The 19,375-nt window shown below is 48.8% G+C and overlaps 1 protein-coding gene across 1 annotated transcript in view; it reads left to right on the top strand.

The window, feature by feature from the left end:
* The window catches only part of sos2 (son of sevenless homolog 2 (Drosophila)), a 44,603-nt gene that overhangs the window by 2,917 nt on the left and 22,311 nt on the right, over nucleotides 1-19,375 (top strand). Inside the window, exons 2-7 of the mRNA XM_030356824.1 lie at nucleotides 11,653-11,778; nucleotides 12,187-12,318; nucleotides 12,809-12,973; nucleotides 14,192-14,398; nucleotides 17,169-17,312; nucleotides 18,051-18,161. Coding sequence (XP_030212684.1) covers nucleotides 11,653-11,778; nucleotides 12,187-12,318; nucleotides 12,809-12,973; nucleotides 14,192-14,398; nucleotides 17,169-17,312; nucleotides 18,051-18,161 — 885 coding nt within the window. The remainder of the gene's footprint in view (nucleotides 1-11,652; nucleotides 11,779-12,186; nucleotides 12,319-12,808; nucleotides 12,974-14,191; nucleotides 14,399-17,168; nucleotides 17,313-18,050; nucleotides 18,162-19,375) is intronic.

Raw genomic sequence — 19,375 nt, 5'->3', positions numbered from 1 at the left:
TATTGGTGACAGCTGTATCTATTTTGTAAACCAGTGGCCCGTTGTCAGACAGAGCTACTAGCCAGTAGCCACCCTGGGGCTAGCTGTGTGGTTAAGGTGGAATCAGTCTTCTGCGTCGGACGTCCTCGTCACGGTGAACGAGCCCTCTGCGCCCCGACGGTTCGCTGTGTTTCTGGGGAGAGGGGCACAGAAGCCGGTGTAGAGAGTGGCCTGTAATAAACGCTCTGTAAACAACAACAACAACAACAGAGGAGGAGGACGTCAGGGTACGGGATTGATGCGCGAGTGGCAGAGCTGTGCCGTCGTTGACGAGGATGACGAGGAGGATGACGATGAGTCGGTGAAACCGAGGCAGCAGCTGGTGGGTCGTGGCGGAGCGCTCCCATTGTCCAACTTGTTTCACAAGACGCCCGGGGGGAAAACCTTTCTCTGATTGACGCAAGAGACTTTTGTTATGGTTTTGACTGACTGTGACTTGCTGTTTTTCACTGCTCCCCTCTCACTCCAGCCTCTGTCTGTGTCTGTCTCTCTCTCTCTCTCCGTCTCTCTCCCTCTCTCTCTCTCTCTGTCTCTCTCTGACTCTCTCTCTGTCTCTGTCTCTGTCTCTCTCACTTTCTCACCAGGCCTACGTCTGAAGCCTTGCTGGCAGTTGGCGGGTTTCGCTCGCGTTACTTAACTCCACACGCTTCGTGTGTCAGACTTGACATCGTAGTTTTCCACTTCTCCACTATCTTTATTGTGTCTTTTTATAGGGGTCCCTGCCGCGGTCTTAACATGGGCAATATAAAAACACTTATGTAAACACACACACACACACACACACACACACACACACACACACACACACACACACACACACACACACACACACACACACAAACACACACACACACACACACACTCTCGCACTCTCTCTTGCGGGAGAGGGGCTGGAAGCTCATGGCCGCGCAGCCTGTGTGTCCCTGCCATCCCCAGCATTGTGTTAAGACCAGGACAGAGTGCCACATCACTGTTTAATAATAACTTGTACAGATTCTTACTGGTTTGTCGCTTGAAACCACTGTCTCGGGGCTAATAAGGCCAGGGGTATGCAAGCTATATAACTCTGAGCTAGCCAGGGCTTTGATCTTTTGCGTCTCTTAGCCAGCAAGAGCTATGCGCTAATGTGGTTCAGTGCTAGCTAGTGCTATGAACTAATGGTGAGCAATATAGTTCTGTGTTACTACGGCTGTAAAGAAGCCTATTCTGAGCTAGCATAGGCATCGTAGTTTTAGTCCACGGGTGATGTCATCACTATATTGGCCTGGCTCATGCGTTTCTGTTTGGTTTTATGTCTGTGGCTTGATACTTGGACATGTTTAATCTAAATAATTGAGTTGTGTAAGTTATGCTGGTGTAATAGAAAAGTCATCATGGTAACTCAATTATTGCATGAGGTCCAGGAATCATAATAGCCATTTATTAATATGTACAGTCATCAAACTTTCTGCTTATGCCTTATGGAAATATTGTGTCTAATTATTTGGGGGATTGTGGTTCTGTTTCAGGCCATGGGATACTTTAGTTGGTCTTGACTGCTTGTCAGACAAAGCGAGCCAATAGAAAGACAACCTTCATGCCCTGGTGACTCTTAATGGACCTTTTCCTTATTATGAGGTTTTATAGACTAAATAATCCGTTCATCCGAAAAAACAAACGATTGATTAATCGGCAAATCAGCGCTTTGGGCTTTAAGAGTAGATGTAGAGAAGACACTTTGCTACTGACGTGAGAAAGCCAGAGAAAGACAGATCTTGAATATTGTTATGTCATTAGTACTACTATGAAACAGTACAACAACAGAAAGGCAGCTTCCAGAGTCTCCGTTGAAAGACCTCAAAACCGGTAAAGCTATATGGAAGAGGCCTCATTATCACTGTAATCTCAGTCGATTACATACGAGGTGACGAGAGACGCCAGATTAATCATCGTCATCTACTCCATGGGCGTTGAGGAATGCTCAATCATAAGGTCTTGATTGTGCCGACATTAGGGACTCTCGGAAGAGCGTCGTTAGTATTTGTGCATTTTCTCCTCTGGATCGAGAGAGATAAAAAAGATAGAAATAGAGATGCATCACATTTTGTAATACCTATCGATATTGAAATATTGTCGAGTTGTACGAACCCCGGTTGTGTTGACACATCGCCAAGCTATGTTGATATACATAGTGTGTTCAGCTAGCTTGATATTTAACCTTTGATTGATTGATGATTGACGATCGATGATGATTTGGTAATGGCTGATTGGGCAGCGTAATCTTCCTCCTTGTTTGCGTTCCACCCGTCCAACGCTCAACCGTCCTGGAGACAAAGCAGGACTTCACAGCTGGACCCCAGATTAGGGCTCCTCCCAGCCCCCTGACCCTCCCCTCTGTCCAAGTCAAGGACAAGTGTTTGGGAGCCAACACTGGTCCTTTACTGGGACTGAGAAGACTGGTTGACCCAGGCAGAAGGTCACTGTGTCAGGCTGGCCTGATGGGGTTATTTCTGACCAGCTCAGTGACATTCAGGGGACCTTTATACTGGGATGTGAGTGTGTGAGTGTGGTTAAGGCTGGGTTCTGTTTTCAAATGTGTCCTTTGTGCACATGTGGTGTGTGTATGTGTGTGTGTGTGTGTGTGTATGGGGGGGGGGGGGGGGTGTACTAGTGTATGTGTGTGTCTGCTTTGTCTTTGTCTCTTTGTGGGTGGGCATGTGCGCATGCTGGTCGTGTGCGCAGGTCTTTTGCTCTCTGGGTGACGTACGTTGTGTGTGTGTGTGTGTGTGTGTGTGTGTTGTTTGAGTTGACCTCTGCCCTCTGCTTCCCCAGACAGTCTGGTTGTAATGGCCGATGATGTCATACTATGAATCACAGTCGGTGACACATGCTTGGGTTTGATAACACCCCCCCCCCCCCCCCCCCCCCCCCCCCCCCCCCCCCCCCCCCCCCCCCCCCCCCCCCACACACACACACCCCACCCCACACGCACACACTATACATGCATGCATGCACACACGTGCACACTACCTGCAACCTGACCCTGGCGAATCTCCATGCCACACAGACAGAAGAGTAATCAATTAAATTACACCACACACACACACACACACACACACACACACACACACACACACACACACACACACACACACACCGAGCAGCAGAACCCAGTGACTGAACCGGTTCTCTTGGTGTTCTGAGGCGGCTGTTCAACCTTGTCTCCTGAGGCCTTTCCTTTGTTGCATCTTGCTCTCTCTCCTTGCTTCCTCACTGTTCATGCTGTACAGCAATATCAGAACTAGCTGTGGGAGAGTGCGTCGGCTACAGGCCTACGCACCAATTTTATTACAGTGGCTAGCTTTCATCGTTCAATTATATTGTTAACTGTATTTTTTTTATTGCAGCAGTATTATTCAAAAGAAGAATACAATCAGAAACACAACAAAAATTATTGTGGGCACATCATGAATGCTAATCCAATCAGAGTTGACCAGGCTTAGCTGTGAAATGCTATCAAAAGCTCTTTGGTTCTGCTAAAGCAGCCATGATATACCACCAACCTAATCTGGATTATGACAGGATTATGTACTGTAGATTAGGAGGCCGCAGACCGGTCACACAGTGCGGAGGGTATTTCAACCCGGGGCCACTCTGGTTCTAGCGGCGTGTCCTACCCATGCTAAACACACACATGCACGTACGCGCACGGCACACACACACACACACACACACACACACACACACACACACACACACACACACACACACACACACACACACACACACACACACACACACACACACACACACACACACACACACACACGGGTAGTATTCGCTTCTGAATTCAGGATGCAGTACTGGTGGTTGTATAACTAGTAGTAGGCAGGCAGGTGAACTAGTAGTAGCGGGCATGGAAGTGTTGTGACATGAAGGTGTAGTAATCGTAGTGCTCAGTACAGTAGTAGTCTCCATACAGACCACGTGTTCCACACATTAAACATGGCGGAGCCTGCAGAGACACGTTGACACACGTACCATTAATGGATGCTTTAAGTGCTATAGCACCATAGCCTGTCTGTCTGTGAACTAGCTGCACACAGTGCATGCCACTCAATGCAGTATGGCCATTCATGAAGCAGACATGATTTGCATGATGTGATACGATCAACCTTTCACCTGGTGGTTCGTCCTGATTCATCACTGTGATACAGCTTTTATTCTAGACACATTGGGTTTCCAATTAAAGTGTGTGTGTGTGTGTGTGTGTGTGTGTGTGTACGCCTTTGTGTGTGTACACGCCTTTTGTGTGTGTGTACACGTGAGCGTGCGTGTGTGTGTCTGTTGGCTCCCTGGGACTCCCTGTGCACCAGCCTGCTCCTTAATGGAGCCGTGCGTCGAACCCGAGCCGCTCAGACGTGGCGTCCAGGGATCCACCTGACGCCCGGCTCGTCTTACACACGATGAAGACGCATCTAGGCCACCGTTCAGCGTAGCAGCCCTCTGAGAGCCACCTCTGGCTTCACAGCCCGGAGGTCATGCTCTGTTCCAGAGACAGGTGACACTGGGACAGGTGACACCTGGGACATTTGGGACAGGGGACACCTGTGGGACAGGTGACACTTTGTACATTTGGGACAGGGGACACCTTTTGACCTTTGGGACAGGGGATAGGTGAAGCCTGGGACATCTGGAGCGTCAACTCTGGGGACAGGGGACGCTCGCCCGGGACTGGGCGTGCCAACACCTGTCCCAGAGACGGGTGACCTTTGGGGCAGGGGATGCTCTTAGACAGAAACTCAGGACTTAAACCACACCATCCACCGAAAGAGAACAAAACCGGTTGCTTTCCGTACAGACGGTGTGTACCGTGTAACCCTGTATTCGTTGTCGTCTTCTGGTGTTGTAGAAATGATGACGCTGATCTACACTGTGTACAGTAGATACACCAAACCATCTAACAGTTTAGTGTTGTGGGGGAGTTAGTTTGTCTCCGAGGCCGAGCCAAGCTGGAATGGGTTCGATCCACGAAGTTCGTAGACTTCCTGTAGGCTTCCTTGAGCATGAAAACCATACCCCTTACTTGGTCCTTGAACAAAATCACTCGGGAATAATGCAACTCCTAAATGGCTCATCAGTAATGTACTGATCAACTCTTTATGTGGTCATGTTTTAAATGAAGAACGTGTTTAGGGTTGAACCCTCATTTGTGCTGCTGCTATTAAAATGCTCCCCGTCACCTCAGTTGACCCCCTATATGCAACACTGGATAGCTGGTCAGGAAGTCCTAGTGCCAAAGAGGAAGTGATGATGCACTTTTTCCTCCACGTCCACTAGGGCTTTGACTTTTGCCCAAAAATCATATTCGAAGTTTGCTTGTTTATTAATATTAATATTAGAATATATTCGAATATTTATTAACAATATTTTGACCATTAAATGCCTTCAGTAAGACCTGGATAGGGCTCTGCGATGTTTGTCTTCCGCGTTGCTATGGTTACCGGTCTTGCGCGTTCCATCGGTTTATTAGGTTTCTAATAAATCGCTGTCTTATCAATACTTCATTCACTGCCTCTTCCGTGGTCATTAAAATATTATGAATAGACTGCGTCGGGTTCTCCGACATCTCTCCCTCTTGGCCTGCCCATAACAGGTTCAAATATTAAGGGCTGCCTAATATTCGTTAGAATTTTCATTTATTTTTTGATATTCGAATTATATTCGATTAACGAAGTTTGGAGTCAAAGCCCTAATGTCCTATCAGGGAGAGACTTACTTCTACTATTACTGTTGTTATAGTTTCTGTTATCTGGTCTCCGTCTACTGTACTGATGATCTTCTGATTCAAACGCGCAGTACCAGTCTGTCATTGGACAGAAAGTGATATGTAGTATCAGTACGTCCAATCAGACGGCAGGCATGTGTGATCGGTATGACCTGCGTTACCGAAGCTCGTACCTTATCACTTTTTCCAATTGCCTTATCACAGGAGAGGGAATTCACTGCAAATGACTCGTGTCCTAAACCTCCACCACTTTCTCATGGTGGCGTTAAGAACACAAGGCCTGTCCTCTCTATCCTTACAGCCTGATGTCCCCCAAACCAAAACTAAATGGGCATGTTTGGAAGGAGAAAACGATGCTTTGATCACTGCAGTGAAAGCAGAACCTCTCAAACGTGTCCCCCATTTCACTGCTGCCTATCAAACTGTAATCTTATTGTAATCGGTCAGAACTTTAAAGATGGCCCCCTCATCTCAGTGAGGAGGACTGCACACCGCAGTGAATACTGGGATCTGTCCAAGTCGCTGCGTTCGACCGCAATTCAACAGCTTATACCAACCTCCATTCAGAAAGGTACATCATGGGCGGTCAGTTTGTTACCCAACCTGACAGCAGGCATGTGGGGCCATGGGAAGTGGCAGACTTCGGTGCTGAACTATATACAAATATGTATTTATTTTTTATTAAAACCGTTTTGAAGAGTAGAGGACGCTCCTTGTGTAATGATTCATTACCACAGGCAGGCCACCCCAAAACGCTACTTCACCAAGGCGTTGGTACCACAGGGCACATGTGGCCTGGGGATGGGTCAAATCATGATGCACATCAATGTTAGAAGTCGGGGTGGCAAGAAGCTTCTGACCTAGAAGACTGGGGTCACGGGCCCAAGAACAGTTTGGAATGGGAAGAGACCAATTCCCTCCGTCACTCCCCCACGCCCCTCTGTAAAGGATCTCCTCGGCTACGAGGCAGTGTTGTGGTCCGCTAGCTCCCGGTAGCTTCAGCATTAGCATCAGGCTGTGCGTCCGTCAGCCGCTGGGATCAGGTTGCAGCGACGCTGTAAATATAGCTTACTATCACAAGAGGACGGGCCTGGCTTCTCCTCAGCCCTCAATTTAGACCCCCCCCCCCCTCCCCGCCATCCCAACACCTTTCAGAATCGTAATTTGATGAAGGACTTTCGACGTTTTAATTAGGTCTGCGACGCGTATAATGTCACTTTTTTCCACAAGGGTGGAAATACAGGACAACAAAACAACCTGCCACCACAAACCCGTCCAATATCATGGTGGTATATATGATTGTCTTAATACAGACATTAGTCACAGAGACGGCGCATAATAATATGATTCCCACACTGTATCGAGACCAAGAAGAAATACTAGTCATTTGCACGAAACCCAAATTTCTAGGGTTTTCCCATCCTATTTTGGTTCGAACGTACACAGAAGTGTGTGTAGTGACTCACTCTACAGATCAGTTGGTGTTCCTGTCCCTGTCAGAGAGAGCTAGCCAGTTAGCGCCCCGGAGGGCCGCTTGGGTTCGGGCGGTCGAGGTAGGCGGTGAGCACGCTGGACGAGCTGCAGGAAAGCCCCTTGGTTTCTGTCTGCAGTGACTCACCCCCCCCCCCCCCCCCCCCCCTGCTGTCAGGAGGAATGTTGTCCGCGCCGGGCCCCCTCGGGCCACCGGCCCCGGGACACACTTCTGCTTTGATATCTATTATTGGTTCTTTATGCCTCCTTTTGTGTGTGTGTGTGTGTGTGTGTGTGTGTGTGTTGTGTGTGTGTGTTGTGTGTGTGTGTGTGTGTGTGTGTGTGTGTGTGTGTGTGTGTGTGGTGTGTGTGTGTGTGTGTGTGTGTGTGTGTGTGTGTCACAACAAAACTAACGATCACCGTTGGCACTTGAAGAGTTGCCATCTGCTCTTGGTTGTCCTCATAAAGAAAAAACTACTTTTTTGGATGATATGTCTTCTCCATTGCAAACACAACTTGGCCATGTTTCATAAAGCGATCTGGGTTGTAACTGTTTTAACTCATTCCATAACCATACGGTAGGTAGGTAGGTGTGTGTGTTCTGTTCCACATCACAACTGTAACCATCACCGTTGGCCCTTGGAGAGTTGCCATCTCCTTCTTGGTTGTCTGTAGAAAGGAAACTACTTTTTTGGATGATCAGTCTTCTCCATTGCAAAAACACTGGGCCATGTTTCATAAAGCTTTCTGGGTTGTAACTGTTTTAACTCATTCCATATAAACCATAAGGGGTGTGTGTGTGTGTGTGTGTGTGTGTGTGTGTGTGTGTGTGTGTGTGGTGTGTGTGTGTGTGTGTGTGTGTGTGTGTGTGTGTGTGTGTGTGTGTGTGTGTGTGTGTGTGTGTGTGTGTGTGTTGTGTGTGTGTTTGAGCACGTGCTCTGCACATCCTGTCCGTCAGTGCGGTGAAACTCTTCGGTCAGAGCATAAGAATGCTCTGCGCGCCGCCGCGACCTTTCAACTGCCGCGCTCGCATTCCGTGCGCCGGGGGCAACGCTCTGTCACCGCCGGCAATGCGCGCCGTCACTGTACGCCAGGGTAATTCCATCACCCGCGTGTGTGAACAGCGGCGCTTTTGTGTAGTGTGTGTGTGTGTGTGTGCATGTGAGAGAGGCAGGGAAAGTGCTATGTGTCAGTGTGTGTGTGTGGTAGGGAAAGAGTGTGTAATAGAGAGAGTATGTGTGTGGTGATGAGGGATGGACATTGAGAGAGAGAGAGAGAGAGAGCGAGCGAGCATCTCCTCTCCGCCTCTCTCCACCAGATCTTTCTCCTCCTTCCAGTCTTATAATAGTATCCGAACTGACTGCATTCCACGCAGAAGGCACAGCCCTGATGACGGCCGATACGACGAAGAGGAGGAGGAGGAGGAGGAGGAGGCGTGGTACTTGTGTTTCCACTCGTGAGCCTTGCCAAAGACCACGCCTCCTGTCTCGAACCCGGGCGACGCCTCCCTGCGGGGGCTGCGTGGCCAACAGTAGAACCACCGCTGCTTGACGCATGACGTCACTCTGTCGTCGTGGTGTTTGACGTTCGGTGGGTTGAGAGGTGTCTGTTCACACGGAGGCAGGGCAGTCGTTCGTGTCGTTTTAAATGGCTTTTTGTTTGTCGTCGTTGTTTTTAATTGAACCGATCCAGTGAATGCTTCGGTTTGACAGAGTAGAGCTTTTGTCTGCGCCGTCCACTGATCTGGAATCATGGAAGGACGTGTAGTCGTCAGCTGCCGTTGGACTCTTTGGGAACGACTGAGGGCCGTATCTGTAGGGGGGGAAGCAGTCACCACATCGTAATACTGCAATATAAGTTTTTTTATGCTACCGTTGAACCTCTGAGCACTAGGGGTGTGCCAAAATATCGATACTGCGACATATCGCGATATTTCGTCTTGCGGGACGTTATCGATATGCTGACGCCAAATATCGATATTTAAAGGTCCCATGACATGAAAATCTCACTTTATGAGGTTTTCTAACATAAATATGAGTTCCCCTAGCCTGCCTATGGTCCCCCAATTGCTAAAACTTGTGTTTGGTGTAAAACGAGCACTAGCTGTTCTGCTCGCCTTTGAAAAAACGGAGGCTCAAGTGCGCTGATTTGGAATGTCTGTATTCTTGACGCCATCAGGAATCTCAGCTCCTCCCCTTACTCTGCCTGGCCCGCCCAGAGACGTTGGCCCGCCAATGAGACTCGACCGTGCGAGCGCCACATGTGTGTGTGTTTGTGTGAATACACACACTGTAACGCAAGTGTTTCTTGTCGGTTCTTTGACGTGTCTTGTATTTCCACAACGAGACTGTCGTGGGGGTTATCTGAGCCATGGTTGAGAAGGAATTGGGAGAAAGGAACTTTGGTTTGACTCGCTGAAGTACATGAACTGCGTCATGCCGCCGGTTGCCGCGAGGCACCATCGCCCGGCAGCGGGCAGCCGGCAGCGCGGTTCAGTCGACTTCAGGTTTGATGTGAAAGTGGAAGAACCAGAGACGTCGCAGAACCCGACAAAGTCGTTTGTGATTCATTATATCGTCTGGAGGCGCACACCGCTTTTGGCCGTGATAATATGTATTAAATTATATAGATTTCTATGTATTATATGATATTATTTAGATATAGAGCTCCAGGACTGTATCGCAAGTGTTGTACACTTCCTTGTTATTTGGATAACCGTTCTGTCGGACTCTCGTCTCTGGTATTTCTACAACGAGACTCGTATTGGGGTTATCTCAGCCAAGGTTGAGAATGAATTGGGGGGAAGGAACTTTGGCTTTGACTCCCTCAAGAACATGAACCACGACATGGAGGAGAAAGGGATTGTTGGCGGCGAATGTCTCCAGCTTGAGACCCGCTGAGGGACCACCGCCGGAGGCGGAGGTACCTAAGCGCTGCCCGGGAACAATCCCTTTCTCCTCCTTGTCGTGGTTCAGTCTACTTCACATTGATGAGGACGTTGAAGAACCAGGAACGTCGGAGAACCCAACGCGGTCGTTTGAGATTCATAATATCGGATCACACATCTTTTGGCGGTTATAATATATATTATATAGATATCTATGTAGGCTATATGATAATATTTTGATATAGACTCCCGTGTGTTATAGAATATTTACAGAACACGGCTAAAGGCTGTGTGCGCCTCGCCATTGCGATACATCCACTGTAAACAGAGCGAATGAAACTAAGCAATGAAATGTTTCCTGCATTTATTTTGTTTTCTAATTTTCTGTTACTTTGCATAAAATGTTTTTGTAATAAATTCTGAATTTCTTCAGTGACACAGATATCGTGATGTATCGTGGGTGAAATTTCTTGCAATATATCGATAATCGCAGAATCGCTGTATCGTGATATTATCGTTATCGTGGGTAAAATATCGTGATAGTATCGTATCGTGGGGTACCTAGTGATACCCAGCCCTACTGAGCACCCATATGGCGACACCTTTGCACCCTCGGCCATCGGCAGTAAGAAGTTAACCTCCACATCCAAGTGTGTTGAAGAACATCTTCTTGGTCTCAAACCTTTCAAAATGTGCGTCTGGCTCTGGCAGCGGTAAAGGCCTCAGAGTGGATATTAAATCATGAACCAGTCTCCCGTGGAGGAATGTGGTTGGATCCAGGGGGATTTGACTGGCAGCGATGGGAGGGCCGACTGATGCCTACTGATGCCTCATTCTCACAGTAGATCATACCCCAACCCTGTGTGCCTATTGGTTGGATGAGTATGGTACACCCGCCCCCAAGGCTTTGGTGACCCAATCACAACACACCTTAAAAACCAAAGGATCTTTCTTGTTATTTCTCCCATGGTAAATTACGTGATTTCTTATTCATCCCAGATGGGAAATGTGGCATCAGCCGTACCGGACCGTGATACAAATCTTTTACTGCTGGTCCATTTATGTATTTTTTCATGCAGGCCGTCAGACTGTTGTGCTGCAGCTTTACTATACACAGAGAGTGGATGAAGTTTTGATTATTTTATACTCTTTATTTCATACTTTTGTATAATATTTACAAAGAAACGACAACAATGTTTTTGTTTTTTTACATTGTAGTTAAGTAGGCGGGCGTGTGTTGTTTAGGCGGCCGCCTAAGCTATGAAGTGCTGTAGGAGACCCTGTAGATGGGGCAGATGCACCCTAGTGACCCTGTCCTGTCTCCCCTCTCTCCCCCCCCCCCCCCCCCCCAAGGGGCAGATGCAGCCTAGTGGCCCTTCCTGTCTCTCCCCCCAGGTGTAGATGTACCCTAATGCCCCCTCCCGCCCCCCCCCCACCCCCAGGTGTAGATGTGTATATGTACCCTAACGAATCTGTTCCACTCCCCCAGGTGCAGATGCAGGTCCACCCGACGCTGGATGCCAAGGAGGACGCGCTGCAGCACATTGAGGAGCTGATCCTGCAGCTGCTCAACATGCTCTGCGTGGCCCAGCCGCGCTCCGTACAGGACGTGGAGGTGAGCACTTCCTGGCTGCTTCCTGGTGGGTCGTCGTGGTGCTCTGCTGGCCGCGGCGGGCGGAGTGCGTTTGGTTGAGGGGCGACATCGTTGGACAGAACAGATCGTTCGGGGACCACCTCGGAGAACGAATCCTAAGCCTCGGGTCACGCCGGTTTGGTTCCGTGTTCGGTCGGCCTTTAGTTTTCGTGGACCAACGTCGTGGATTTATCTACAACACCACTTCCAGTCTTGAAGTTGTTTTGCCTGGTCACGGTCGCCTGTGATTCGTTTAACTCGCTCATTGTTGTCATCGTTAACCTAGCAATTGTGAGTGCTTAGCACTTGCAAGTTTATATTAAACGTTTTTACTGTACTGACAGCGATGTGTTTTAAAAGTTCTCTTGCGCCTCCCCTCCCCTCCTCCAGGAGCGCGTGCAGAAGACCTTCCCCCACCCCATCGATAAGTGGGCCATTGCCGACGCCCAGTCGGCCATCGAGAAGCGGAAGAGGAGGAACCCCTTGCTCCTCCCCGTGGACAAGATCCACCCTCTATTGAAGGTAGTGACCCCCGCCGCCATTTTGAACTTCTCTGTCATCCATGAGATACCTTCAGCGTCCAATCAGAGGCGATGTGATGACTGTGCTTAGGGAGAGTTCTGAGTAAGCTCCTCCTACTGAGAGGCCGGCCAAAAATCATCAAGACGATTTTGGTCTATTGAAATCACGATTATTCAAACAAATATTTTTGAGTTTGAAAATTTTTATGAATTAATTAAATATACAAAAATATATATATAACGTTGATTAAATTTGCTTGGAGATCATTTGACTCAAAAATCTAAATCACGATCAAAATGCGATTAATTGCACAGCCGTAGCACAGATGCGGCCTTGAATGGATGCATGAAATACGAGGGATGAGATCAGTAAAGAAATGAAGACAAAGACAGATCAACATCTTCTACTGCGTGCGTCTTAAAAACAAATCGTGGCTGTCACCTGATCCCATGTTTCTTCCTCCTCCTCCTCCTCCTCTCGGTCTCCCCAGGAGGTCCTAGGCTACAAGGTCGACTACCACGTGTCTCTGTACATCGTGGCCGTGCTGGAGTACATCTCGGCAGACATACTGAAGCTGGCCGGGAACTACGTCGGCAACATCCGGCACTACGAGATCAGCCAGCAGGACATCAAGGTGTCCATGTGTGCAGACAAGGTGGGTGGTTGCACACTCGCTTGTTCGCAACTTAAGTCCCCTCTGGCGCACTTTTTGTATGTTGTGGGTCCTGGCACTTGATGTACGCACTTATCGTTTGTTGTGCGGCCTTTCACTTAATATTAGTTCTTAGCATTGTTTAGCATCTTATCCTAGCTATCTTTGTTTTGTATGGGGAATGGGTTAACCTAACAAATGTTAGTGCTTGGCACCTGATTCTATCAACATCCTTACTGTACCGACGGCGATATATAGTTTTTTCTGTTGTCGCTTTGGATAAAAGTGTCTTCTAAATGTAAATGCAAAGTCCTTTGCGTGTTTATTACTTTGGTGAATAAGTGCAGATCTGGGACGTTTATTTTCTGGTGTGTACATTCAGCTTCATTTTGATAATTTTGTACAGTAAAGGGCATGGCTTTGAAATCTCTGGATTTTTTTAAAACTTTTGGAACATGGGTGATGATGGGCGGCATGTGGCTCAGGAGGTAGAGCGGGTTGACTGGTAACCGGAAGGTTGCTAGTTCGATACCCGGCTCCTCTTCACCGAGTGTCTAGGTGTCCTTGAGCAAGACACCTCACCCTTACTGCTCTGCGTGGCTGACGCCGCCATCGGCGTGTTAATGTGTTCATGAATGGGTGAACGATAGGCAACATTGTAAAGCACTTTGAGCGGCCACTTGCTATAGAATCAGCTGTATCAACGCAGTCCATTAACTAGTGCTGCACAATTTGGGGAAAAAGTCATATTGCGTTTATTGCGATTGCGATATAATAAACAAATGGTGTCATGAGTCTGTTTGCTTGGTTATCAAGGGAAATGCACACAGATTGCGGATAATTTTAAAATGTTTATTTCTCAACTCGAACAAGCAAACTTGAACTAGCATAAAAAATACAAAAACCAAAAAAATGAGTACAGTACCGTTTTCAAAATAACAATATTTTTTACAAAATTAAATGAATAATAAAAATATATATTTTTCAAAATAAAGGCATTTCTGCAGTGCAGAAATTTTGTGAGGTTTTCGGAATAGTACAACTAGATAAGATAAACGGAATAAACAAGAAAATAAAATGTTCTTTTTTTTTTTGCACTTTTCTTTTGTAAATTTTATCGCAGCCTTTTGCGGTTACACAATCGCAAAGGCTGATACGGCGATTGTGCTTCGATCAATCGTGCAGCACTACCGCTAACCACTGATGTTCTCCGCGGGCCAGGTGCTGATGGACATGTTCGACCAGGAGGAGGACATCGGCCTGGTGTCCCAGTGCACCGAGGAGCCCTCCTCCTCGGGCGAGGTGACCTACGACGACCTGGTGCGGCTGGAGATAGCTGAGGAGCGGCAGTACCTCCGAGAGCTGGACCTCATCATCAAGGTGTTCCGCAACCACTTCCTGTCCAACAACAAGATCTTCACGCCGCAGGTGAGCGCCGGACGAGACTGGACCTTTTTAGAGCTGTTCTGTTCACTGTTCCTGTCGTTGTGGGGATAACAGAAACAGCCAAACGTGGGGCCCCATTGGCTCACCGGGTAGAGTTCGTACCCCTAAGGCTCCGCCCTGATCGAAGACACCCGGGTTGGATTCTTTGCTGCATGTCCTCCCCTGTATCTATTAGGGGTTTGCACGTGTACACGTGTCGCCGGTTAGTAAATCATAACCGTTTAGGTATAATCCGTAAACGAAAACTGGGAAAAAAATAAGAATAATCACCGCGCCATTCGTTTCAATGGGAATTGCGACGGTCTATACTTTCAACATAAAGTGTGTATATTTATAATTCGAAATTCGTCCCAGCCTTTATACCACAGATACTCTAGGGTCGATAGCATATAACCGCGTTGTCTGATTACAGTTGAATTCATTTTTCACAATTGACCAGCTCTCGTTTTGAAGTATAGGGTTAGTAACTGTTTTCATTCTTTTGTAAGCGTTCGCACCCCTACTATCTACCATACCATCCTGTCTATCTCACCCTATAACAGAAAGGGAAAAAAAGGCCTTATGTGGTCACCGCGTTGCAGTAGGCTGCAATAGGCCACAGGAGATTACAGCGTGAGCCTGTTTCGTTATGTCACACTGAATAAGGAACTGGGGCAATTACCACCTGACAGCAAACCCAGATATGATAAAGAAACAAACCAGTTCTCTTAACGGCTCCCCGTGGCCGCTGACAAGTCCATTCAAAGCTAAAGCCACTCTTAAGAACGTTCAGAGATTAGACTTGACTCTTTGAGCTCCCTCGCTAGGCTGCAGCCTAGCATGCTACGCTCGCTGTGCCAACAGACGCCACACAGACGCCTCTGAGGCGCTCGGGGAACCTGAGCCTGCTCAATGCTGCAGCCCTCTGAGGATGCATGTGTTGTGAGGCTGCTACGAAGCGTATGCAGAGGGCCGGTTGTGAACTTTAACTTATTAATAAGTAGGGACCCAGAGTTAGGTTATGTAACAAACTGCCTGATCACTTGGAAAGGCGAGACGGTGTACTGGATGGAATGTTTGACTCCCGGCCAAAAGGTTCCGGGTTTGATCCCCGATGTCTGCAGCCTGTCTGAAGGAGATTCAACCTGATTACATGTTTATACAGTGTAAGGGCCTGCTCAATGGCAAAATGTCGTTAATGATGATTTTCTTTTGGCAGTGTGTATATAGGCTGTCATAGCAGGATTCAGTCAATGCTCATGTTGAGTGCAGAGGACTCCGTTGCACTGGAAAAAAACATTTTTAGCACACTGTGAACACCGACCGATGCTTGGATTGTTAAACTGCCTCAGTTCCCTCCTGACCATTAAGTAAATACACAAAGTGTGTGCATTAAAGAGCATTGCAGGGGGCTGGGAAAGGCCTTTGCGACTAAGTACAACCAGAGCGAACATGTTAGGTGGCTCCCCCAGTAGGGGGGGGGGGGGGGGGAGCGAGGGGCGAGTTCTGGAATGAAAGGAAAGGTTTATGAGCCTCTGTGGTTTGGTGCATATTTCGGGGTTGGGTAATTCTGCTGCAGCCTTTTGGGTGCGCGGCTGCTCCTGGGAAACGCTGAACACGTAATTAGGTTGAGACGGGGACCGGGAATCCGCAGCTCCCCCCGGCCAAAATAACCTGACTTATGTCTGGTGTAGCGCGGCCCGGTGCCGCACGACTTCAGGGGGCTCGAGATGTCAAGGGAGCCCGCCGTTACCGTCAAATAATGACAGGAACTGCCGCTCATACCGCAGCGCAGCCAATAATCATCGGGGTGGATGTCAGGGGGGGAGGGGGCAGTGCCTACTTTGTCGTGGCTGTGACTGATTCCCCTCAAGCCCAGAGACGACCGGAAAATCTTGACTGTTTTTTGTAAGTCATCCAGAGAATGATTTGCTGAGTCTGCATGTTCCCCCCCCCCCCCCCCCCCCACTCGGTCACGCCCTTGTTCGACATTCAACTCCACACACGCAGTCACACACCTCTTACCTGTAGGCAAACAGAGTGCTAAGCTAACGGGCTAAAACACACACACCTCTTACCTGCACAGTGGGCAAACAGAGTGCTAAGCTAACGGGCTAAAACACACACAGCTCTTACCTGCGCAGTAGGCAAACAGAGTGCTAAGCTAACGGGCTAAAACACACACACCTCTTACCTGCGCAGTGGGCAAACAGAGTGCCAAGCTAACGGGCTAAAACACACACAGCTCTTACCTGCACAGTAGGCAAACAGAGTGCTAAGCTAATGCGGTAGAATACAAATGGGTTATGTTGCTTTGGCAACGCCGCCCTGTTGGTCAACACCACCCGAAGCAACCGGCCCAGTGTATGAGGTATGTATGTAACGGGTAAAGCAGGGCCTTGATACGGCCAGGGTTAGCGGTTTGATGGACCAGTGGGAATCAAGGAACCTCAGCAATAGAGGATGGGCCACGGAGCCGCCGTGATTGATTAACTTCCAATGAAGATGAATGAAGGTGGCTCACCGGGAAGGGCGCGTACCATTAAGGCTCGGTCCTGTTTGCAGCCACCTGGGTTCTGGTCCTTTGCTGCATGTCCTCCCCTCTATCTCCCATACCTACCTCTCTATCTCACTCTTTAATGGAGCATTAAAAAATGCAAAAATAAAATCTTAAAAAGAAATATACAAAAAAAAAAAAAGGAGAGGATTGAAGAACGTCTGTAGCCCCCTGTCTCCCGATGTCCCAACGTGGTCGTTTTTTGTGCGCGTGCAGGACGTGGAGGTGATCTTCAGCAACATCCTGGACATCCACGAGCTGACGGTGAAGCTGCTGGGCCTGATCGAGGATGCAGTGGAGATGACGGCCGACGGCAGTCCTCACCCCCTCGTGGGCAGCTGCTTCGAGGACCTGGCCGAGGTACGTCCGGACGCCGCCGCCGCCGACGCTGAAGCTAGCGCCGCTAGCAGGCTCGCGGCGTCGACTGAAAGCTCATTCATGGTTCCACGTCGACGCAACCCAATGACACGCGCAGACGCTTCGACGCGGTCGTGAACCCGTTTTGGTTCAGCGGCGGGTTTTAGTGAGCGGACCAATCACAGCCCATGGTGCCGCGTCGCCTCGACGGCAAGGTTACAATTTTGCAACCGCTACAGAGGCTTGGCTTTACAGGGCTGTGTTGGCTTGCTATTATTGTGGGCCTGCTAGCAGTTTCGCTGCAATAACATTCGGCTGCCAAGAACAATACTCGCTGATCCGTCATCGAGGCGATGGTATTAACTAATCAGCGACTGACGATTTTTTGCAGTACAATGAACACGCCTGGTAGCATACCAGAAGGTACACTATTATTAACCTGTTTTGTTGTTTATATTATACCACCAGGTGCGAGTGTGATTAAGAAGCAGATTTCCAATACGGCTTGTAACGGCCAATCACATAATATGTGATAATATATGGTGTAATATGTCGCCTTTAACCGTCTTCCGCTCATCTGCCATTATCTATTTACCTTTCTCTACAATTTACGTTTCGGTGTGGCCGTCTTTATTCAGCGAAGCCTCTTCAGAGGTGGGCTGCCTGATCCGGCCCCCTGGGTAGCAGGAAGTGCCTCTGACGTGTGTGTGTGTGTGTGCGTGTGCGTGTGTGCGCGTGTAGGAGCAGGCCTTTGATCCCTACGAGACCCTCTCCCAGGACATCCTGAACAAGAATTTCCACGAGCACTTCAACAGCCTGATGTCCCGTCCCACCGTGGGGCTCTACTTCCAGGTACGACCCCCCCCCCCCACCCCCTCTTATTTAGAAGGCCTGGGGACCTTCTAAATAAATGACCTTTCCCTGACCTCGTGCTGAGTCGCGGGAGGCTCAAAGCGTCCGCTGGCGACTCCAGAACGTCCAGAGCGTCTCGCCGTGGTGAGAGGAGCTGGAGCCGGCAAAAACAAAAACCCGAACACGGCCCGGCAGAACAAACCCCCTTTGTTGGGTGTTAAGAGCCGACCCCGGGGGGTAAAACCCGCAGCCTGGCCTGTCTGTTCCCCGGCACTCGTTTTGAAGTGAACCTCGGCGGCGGCAGGAATGCGCCGTGCTTCCGAGAGGGGGGGCCGGTCCCGACACGTCCGCCTCCCACCGCTCCGGGCTCCGAACACAGCTCTGCTCCGCGCCGGCCGCTCCGTGTTTTACTTTGACATTCCTCACAGGAACGCCATTGAATTCCCCCCAGCGGGGAGCGCTCCTGCTCAGAGGTGTTTGTTTGTCACTGTGGCCGCTCGTGGGTATTTATAGCGGTCCGGCGTTATGGTTTATTAAAGTATTCAGGCCACTTCGGTGAATCATGTCTTTCGGTCGGTTGGAAGCTAAGCTTGTTGTGTAATTCGTCTAATTTTAGTAGTGGTGGTGGTGGTGGTGGTGAAATGAGCCATGTTTGGTTGGTTGGAGGGGGAGCGACAGCGGCTACCTGTAAACCGGAGCTGTGATGTAACCATTCTCTGGAAGGCTTTTCATCCATCTCTCCATGTTCGCATTTCATCTGTCCTGGCCCTCTTCCTTATGCCGAATATTCTCTCTGTGTCCTTTCTGCGTCTGTGTCTGTCTCTCTGTCTCTCTCTCTGTCTCTGTCTCTGTCTTTATCTGTCTCTGGCTTTATCTCTCTGTCTCTTTCTCTCGGTCTGTCTCTTTCTGACTCACCTTCACCCTCTGAATTTATTTATTTAGTCTCTCCCTCATTCCATTTCACTCTCAACTATCGCTCCATCTTGTTTACTTTCCTCCTTGTGTGTGTGTCTGTGTGTTTGTGTGTGTGTGTGAGAGAATACCATAAGGCTTTAAAAATAGAACTACAGCCACATCGCCTTTATGTTCCTTTAGGGGGAGTGTGTGTGAGTGTGTGTGTGTGTGTGTGTGTGCGCACATTCCTCTGTTTATGTGTGTACGTAGAACCTAAACTATCGTCTGAGCCAAGACCCGGACTGAGTGGACTCCATGTT

Source organism: Gadus morhua, chromosome 5 (assembly GCF_902167405.1).
Source record: "Gadus morhua chromosome 5, gadMor3.0, whole genome shotgun sequence".
In the NCBI taxonomy this organism is placed as follows: Eukaryota; Metazoa; Chordata; class Actinopteri; order Gadiformes; family Gadidae; genus Gadus; species Gadus morhua.
The sequence above is the reverse complement of the archived record's forward strand: the minus strand, read 5'-3'. Positions and strand labels throughout refer to the sequence as shown.